The 8,055-nt window shown below is 37.8% G+C and overlaps 1 protein-coding gene across 1 annotated transcript; it reads left to right on the top strand.

Annotated features, from left to right (window-relative positions):
* The first annotated feature begins 6,590 nt into the window (after positions 1-6,590).
* On the top strand, positions 6,591-7,754 carry LOC143619005 (uncharacterized). Its single transcript, XM_077091047.1, has one exon. It carries the CDS (start codon positions 6,591-6,593, stop codon positions 7,752-7,754), a length of 1,164 nt encoding a protein of 387 aa, XP_076947162.1.
* Positions 7,755-8,055: the final 301 nt, after the last annotated feature.

The following is an 8,055-nucleotide window of genomic DNA, read 5'->3' as shown; positions in this document are numbered from 1 at the left end:
CACCAGTACTGATGTCCTAGGTATCCGTTAGTTATCAATTTGGTCTATATAATAAAGTGTGGCTGTAACACTAGCTAGTACTCACTTCAGACCCAGTACCTACCCACCAAAAACCGAGCTCGTTGGCCAGCCGACTTGAAGCACAATGTGGGTTTCGTATGAGGTTCTAGCAAATGAAAATAAAGATGATCCGGTTCCAGTACGAGGCTCAGTTGTCAAGGTTCCAGTACGAGGCTCGGTCTTGGTGAAAATTCTGGGAGATGCAGTCACCGCTTGCGGTGGCGGTAACAAAAGCTAGGTGGTGATTTAACTTCTAGTGGACCGGATCTAGCATATGTGACCATAAATATATAAGATAAGGTAAACATGTCTTGTGTATCATGTGTGTAGCTAGATCTGGGCCTAAGTCCTAAGTGATTCTAGTTTTTAATTTCGTTTGGTATCAATTATCTTCTTTCGGTTTGTTGTACGTGCTAGAAAAAAAATCCTTATGTGATTCGTTTTTCGTGTCTTATTGTTATTGTTGTGTTAAACTAATTGAAATGATGTTTTCCGGGAGGCATATATGGTGTCGTTTGCTCTAGAAAAATATTCTTGTTTCACATAAGCAAACCGTTCTAGGGTTGGCTTCGAATTTATTCTTCATATCGAATTTAGTTTCTAGTGTGTAAATCTAGTTAATATTAAGTTTTGTAACGAAGAACTGGCCGAAAATTCTTTTTTGTTTTCTTCTTGTTATCTAGTATTTGATACTCGTGTTCGTTAGCTACAAAGAGAGTAACTATTCACCAAACATACAAAAAGTGACCTCCGTAAAAAAAATGAGGTGTGTTACTTTTGTCGTCGACTTTATAAGGGGGAAACACTCAAGAACGAATTGATAACGGAAACACAAACGAGCATACATATTTAGGGTAAACTCACGTATTATTATAATCAAGAAACCAGCACAAAACTCAATTACAATAATCCCTCTCACTTGTACAATAACCCTAACATGGCTATGTATATATAGGGATACCCTAACTTGGTTAACAAGTAGTTACCAAATATAAAAGCCCAATTGTAACCCCATAAACCCATTACATCATTAATGAATTCCATAGGCCCAATAGGTCCAACCCGGTCACCTACACGTGACGGGCCGATATTGATGGAAATTACCAACAAACACCTCTTGTGACATCTCTGGATGCTTGTCGTGTTCTTTTCTATATGATTTTTAGTTATGTAGTTTTAAGGTACATTTTCCTCATGAAGCATGATAGTTAGAAAACGAGTTTGGCTTGTAAATAACTTTACACCAAAAGTATAAAACAATATTATGTTAAGGTACACACATTATTTAAACAGGTCAAACCGTATGTGTACACATGGTGAGAACAACAAAAACTAAAACGTAGGTATAAAATAACACTTAATTTGTTAGTATATCACAAAACCAAAGTGTGATTTTACCGATGAATGTTGCTATCCGGCAATGAAAGTAATCAAGTCTCGGATCGATAATCAAACACGATATAAACAAATAACTCTCGTTTATATTAATTAGAAAATCTAACTCTAAAAACTGATTACAATCTCTCAAACCCTAACTCGGTTTGACTCTTGATGAACCCTAACTCAGTTACATCTCGTGTGTGTATCTTGATGAACCCTAACTCGGTTACACCTCACATCACAATCTATAATGTCTAACAATAAGTCGGTTTATATAGACTAACATAACTTGCTAGTCAAGGGATTACCAATTATAATTACAATACAATTAGGAAACATAACGTAATTAGGAAATATAACCAACTATGTCCCTCAAGTTCACCGACTTGTGACTTGGAGTCTGAAATTACGTCCAACAATCACCCCCTAATTTCTTACTCGAAATAGGTGGTTCTTCAACTCCGAGCATGTCTCTTTTGCTCTGTTTGATTTGACCCACGATCTTGACCTTCTCGGATTTCACAACCCTCTTGTTCTTGATCTCCCGGAACTCCTCTTGATCCATGACTATGTTCTTCCGGCTCTCCGGAACTCGACTACTTCCATGACCTATTCTCGACCATTCCCTCGGTCGTATGAACTCGCATAATCACTCCTTTGGCTGCAATCCCGATCATCTAATCGAGCAAACATCAGTCTTCTTGATCTTCTTAGTGAGCACCTCGTTCAATCCAACAAATCAAACCCTTAGGTCAGAACATAACTCGTTCAACCCGAATAAAAACAAACTCTGAATTAAACCTACTTGTCCAACCCAAATAAAATACCCAATAAGAGTGGTTAAACCAACTTGTTTAACCAAATAAAAAATACTTGACCAAGAAAAAAAATATATAAACCTGCTTGTTTATTCCTTTTATTTTCTTTCTCGGCAGCACTAAAAAATACCACGTTCACCTTTTCTTTGACTTCTTCAACAAACAACCAATCAAGTTAAAGGATTCGTGCAACCCAACTTGCGATGCAATAACCGATCGTAAAAACGCCACTTGGTTCTTAATGTTGTGTGCTTACCCACCTCACTGCCGATCAAAAAACAACTCAATCGGATTCACTTTTTTAGATCGAACAAATTTTGGTCTTCTTCCGGATCGCATCATCAATCATGGCTTTCACCAAAAATCGACCCCTCCTCCTTATCAATCACGACTTTGATTGATAAACACCAAGTGCGCAACAGGCTCTGATACCAATTCAAGTTCCGGATCGATAATCAAAAACACGATATAAACAAAAAACTCTTGTTTATATTAATCAGAAAATCTAACTCTAAAATCTGATTACAATCTCTCAACTCCTAACTCGGTTTGACTCTTGATGAACTCTAACCCAGTTACATCTAGATGAAGCCTAACTTGGTTACATCTCGTGTGTGTCTCTTGATGAACCCTAATGTGGTTACATCTCACATCACAATCTATAATGTCTAACAATAAGTCGGTTTATATAGACTAACATAACTTGCTAGTCAAGGCATTACCAATTATAATTACAATACAATTAGGAAACATAACGTAATTAGGAAACATAACCAACTATGACCGACTTGTCAATATTGGTCCCTCAAGTTCACCGACTTGTGACTTAGAGTCTGAAATTACGTCCAACAAGTTATACCGATCAAATCGTTAACTTACCGATAACAATCAAGATTTAATTTATCTTTAATTTTTATTTATCTCGGGATTTATACTTTTATTCAAATGTAATTATTATCATTTTAAATAATACAAAGATAGTTAATTAGCAAATCTATATGAAAGTCTGAACTATTTACCGTGTCCTTGAATGCGCACTCTTGTCATTGTTCTAAGACCTACACTCTAATAGTCTAATTAGATAAAAAGAAAATGTAATTAATTTAGTAGCTCTTGATCAATTTTCTTTTCTTTTTAGCAACTAAATGTTACATTCAATCAGAGATTAAACCATTCACCTAATATTTTACACCCAGTGGCAGAGCCACACTATCACCATCGGGTTTGGCCGAACCCGGTCGTTTTACGGTTTTATATATAACTTATAGTGTTGAATTAACGATCGAACTCATTCTTTTTCGGCGAGCGAACCCATTATCGCTTTAAAAAAATTATATCTGAACCCATTGATTATAAAAAATTAGTTAATTAACAAATAAAAACATCGGCCATCGACTCAGCAACCGATCAACTTTTTTCTTCGCCGTTCACCTTAAGGTTTCAACCATCATCAACAACCTATTCCTGTTGGTCATTCGTTTGTGAAGTGTTTTTCTTCAATGAAGCATGTGAAGTCGGATTTGCATAATCATTTGGGTGACGATTATATGAATGATGCTTGTATTTGTTGTATTGAGAGTGAGTTCTTTTTTAAAGTCGCGATTGAAGAAATTTTTCAAAACATGAAAACACGTAAGGAAAAATTATAATATGCAATATCTTTATGTTTTATTGAATGTTAACGATATATTTTTGTTATGATAGTGACATTGCATTTTATTTATTTAACCGAATGATCAACCCGAACCGACCCGACCCGACCCATTCTGACCCAAAACTTTGACACCGGAAAAAAATCAAGCATCGAAAATTTCAAACTCATAGAAAAAAGTTTCTAGCTCCGCCCACTATTTACACCCTAACCACTTAATTACTACCCCAATTTTACACCTACGCACCTAATTAGCACCCACCAAAGTGCTAATTGATTGTTCTAAAACTTTTTATTATTAGATCAAAACATAATTACTCTGAACATATAACACCTGATTGTGTATCATTTTAATTTTCAGATTTAAGATGTTTTATTATTTAGAAAAAACAAACTACGTAAAAAGGTTGATTCTTGTTAAAAATTTCATAAAAGGGTCCGGCTAAACGTACCTCCCTCCCTTGTATCCATACACTCCCCTGAACTTTCATTTCCCCTTAACATTTGTAATTGACATGTTAGTCCCTCTTATTTTATTTTATAAGTCTCTCAAAATATCAAAAAAAAAATTATTAAGTTTTATTTTTGTTTTATAGTTTTTTTTTATATATTTTTGTTATTGATTTTATTATTTTATTTCTTTAAGATCTTATTAAATGTTTGTTTATTTTTTACCTGTATTAAAAAGGTTTTTATGTTTTCTCAAGCTAGTTTTTTTATTCTTTTTATAAAAAGTATTCAAAACAATTTAATTTTTTTTGTTAAGTTTGAATACATGAGATTAATGTTGCCTGATAAAAGAGTCAAATTTGTTTATCAAGTTATATGTTATTTAACCTTTTTGTTTATAAAAAATAATATTATTTTTTATAATAGAATGTAAATTATCTCGTTATTTAAAAAAATACTCTCAAAAAAGATTAAAATAAGTATAGAAAAAAAAACTTTTTTCTAAATAATAAAAATTATGTTTTTATTAAAGGATTTTAAATATACATAAAAAGATAAATAAAAAAATGCTGTAAAAAATAGAAAAAATGCTTTTATAAATATAATAATGATAATAAAAGATAACAAAATGACAAAAAAAACAACAAAAAGATCTAAATTGTATTAATGTAAAACTTAATGGAGGGGTATGTTTAGTAAAAGTGAATGGGAAGGAGGTACGTTTAGCAGCATGATTAAAAGAAAGCAAAATATATATTTACTTATTTAGATATATATGTTGTAAAGGATACACACATGGATAGGGCGGGTCTATGGTTACTGTAGAGGTAGGGTATGAAACCCACCATTTAATAAAGTATAACACTAAGTTAATACGCTGGGCGGAACACAAGGCGCCGGGATGTCACTTACGCCAGGCGTAGTGCATGGCGCAAAGAGTGTAGTCCAATATAAAACTTTTCCTGGCACCTCGGGAATGGTAATACAAAGGTCCCACCAGCATGGGACAAAAAGGTGACAACCCACATAGGATAAACACCAAACCAATGGGGATTGGACAACACATAAAGGACGGTACAAACAGTACAACCATGTTCTTGTCAAAAGACCATGATGCCCACTAACTTCTACCAACCACCACGACCGCACGGGTGGAGAATATTATTGGTGGAAAACCTGACAAAGTGGTTGGTCACGCTCTCTCTCCTCCGGCTATAAATACCAATGGACCTCCAAATGGTAAAGGATATACTTCCTCCTACTATTACTACTTAAATATATCAACTTGTACTATCAAGTACTGATTCTCACGCCGGAGGGTGGTTACGAGAGAATCCCCCCATTCCTCGTAACGAGCTCACGGTGTTCTGTTTTGCAGGATACGCTCATCTGCGCCAAGAAGGTTTTATAACCCATCGTGTAGAATACTTAACCATAACCCTCGGACTAACGTGTTAGACCTTGAGGGGTGGATTTGTGTTTCTTCATTGGCGTCATCCGTGCATATAGCTAAAACAGTAACTCACTCCGTTCTTGACTCAGATGAGTGGCAAGACCAAACCAAAAGAGGGTGGCCAGAAGGCCAACCAAGAAGGAAATATCGAAAATCTGGACGTCGGTGGTACCGGTGAAGGTCTCCTTAATGCCTCCACCATCCACCCTACCGTCACAGAAAAAGAAAAAACCAAAGCGCGTTTCAAAGCAACTATGCCACCAGACATCATGGCGTGGCTCGAAGCGGAGCAGCAAAAACTGAAAGATAAGCTACAAGAAAAAATGGCATCCGTTGTGAAACCTAGATCGTTGTTCGATACAGCCTCTAGTAGCAACGAAGAAGAAGAGTTTGAAGAAAACTCAACGCCGATTCGTACAAAAGCACCAATCGTCAAAACGCCTCCTGCTAAGCAAAAACAGCAAAGCAGGAGAAAAGTCACAGCGGTCGAACCTCAAGGCAGACTCACGCCTAGACGACCCGGACTACGAAGAAAGCTGGAAAGGGCTAGATACCAAAAAATTGGTGAAATACCACCCAGAAGCGGCGGTAGATTTTTCCAAACCATACCGACCAACAACGTCGGCGGGGAAATCAAAACTCGTGGCAAGAATAGCTGAAGCAGAACTACCAGAAAATCCTAAAATTCCGTCAACGGTAGGCCAGTATGATGGTATCTCAAACCCAGACGATCATTTGCAAACCTTCACAGCTGCTGGGTTAGTATCAGTAGTGGACCATGCCGTTATGGTGCCACATTTTTACGCTAACACTAGTTGGAGCCGCCACAGCATGGTTTGAAAGATTGCCAGATGGGCAGATTACAAGCTGGGAGGACTTAGCGAAAAAGTTCACCCAACAGATTAGCCAGCAACGGCGGCACATCAGTGATCCGGCAGACATTCTAAATGTGGTCAGGAAAGACAATGAAACACTAGAAGATTTCATCACCAGATTTAACCAGGAAGGCCTGAACATCGGTGGCGTAAGTGAAGAACTGCTGCGGGAAGCTTTTCGCCAAAACGTAAAGTGTGACGACCTCATTCGTAACCTTACGGGCAGAGATGGCATGCCGCAACGATGGGACGATGTTATGATCGCTGCCAAAAGGTATGCGCGAATGGAGAAGAGCTTGGGGAAAGAACTGGCAAAGAACGATGCCAGAAATGACATTAATAAAGCCCCCAAGGGAAAAAGAATGTCCTCTGTATGGTCAAGGTTAAACAGCGACAAAGAGACCGCCACATTTGAACCTTTTAAAGCCAGACAAAAGGGTCAGACGAATGCACCACAGACGAATGTATCCAGGTGGAATCCGCTGACAAAAAGCCCAACCCATATCATGTACAGTGAAGGGATCCAACTAAAGAAGCCGGCACCAATCAAACAGGGGCCAAACACAGATATGAAAAGTTATTGCGACTTTCACGAACAACACGGTCATACGACAAATAAATGCGTCAGTTTGAAAGATGCGATCGAAGAATGTGTCAAAAACGGTAAGTTGGATCACCTAGTCAGAAACATAAGAGGAAAATACAGACGCCCACCCCCAAGAGATGGCGGAAGACTAGAAATGAAAATCAAAGATCTCCACGCCAACATGATCTCAAGAAATGTCCAAACCAAGAAGAGAAGACAAACAGAGTGGGCGGCATGGAAGGAAGAACAAGTCATCTTCCCAAAAGTAAGAGGAGGGGCAAACAAGAAAGCACCCTTAGTGATCACAGCCGTATTTGGTCACTACAGGACACCACGTTTCTTTGTTGATGCAGGAGCAACATCCAACATCATGTACCGCCAATGTTTCGATTTAGTAGAAGAAAAAGACAAGCATCGTTTAACAGCTGTCAACGCACCAATCGCGGGTTTCAACCAGAGCATCGAATACCCGTTGGGGTAGTTGACATTCCCAGTCGATCTAAGTGACGGAACCCATTCGCGAACGGAAGACGTTGATTTCCTGGTAATGGAGACTCCACACCCACAGTATGATATTGTAGGTTCCCGGACGGATCTTACACGGGATATCGCTATCTACGCAGGTGCGGAATCCCTGCGTAGGTAGTTACGAGCGTAGAATACGTAAAACACGAACACACGATACAAACGAAACCACGTTATATTATAACTCAAACCACGTCTATTACAGACACTTGACACGTGAAATGATCACAACTATCACGAACTCTAAAACGAACTAT

The sequence above is a fragment of the Bidens hawaiensis genome, unplaced genomic scaffold (assembly GCF_021521415.1).
Source record: "Bidens hawaiensis isolate Kalapana, Puna unplaced genomic scaffold, B.hawaiensis_p1.1 tig00002343_1, whole genome shotgun sequence".
Lineage (NCBI taxonomy): Eukaryota > Viridiplantae > Streptophyta > Magnoliopsida > Asterales > Asteraceae > Bidens > Bidens hawaiensis.
Note: the sequence above shows the minus strand (reverse complement) of the source record. Positions and strands in the feature narration are given on the sequence as shown.

Excerpts from the sequence above, each read along its gene's own strand:
- LOC143619005 (XM_077091047.1), top strand. The coding sequence starts at position 6,591 with ATGCCGTTATGGTGCCACATTTTTACGCTAACACTAGTTGGAGCCGCC.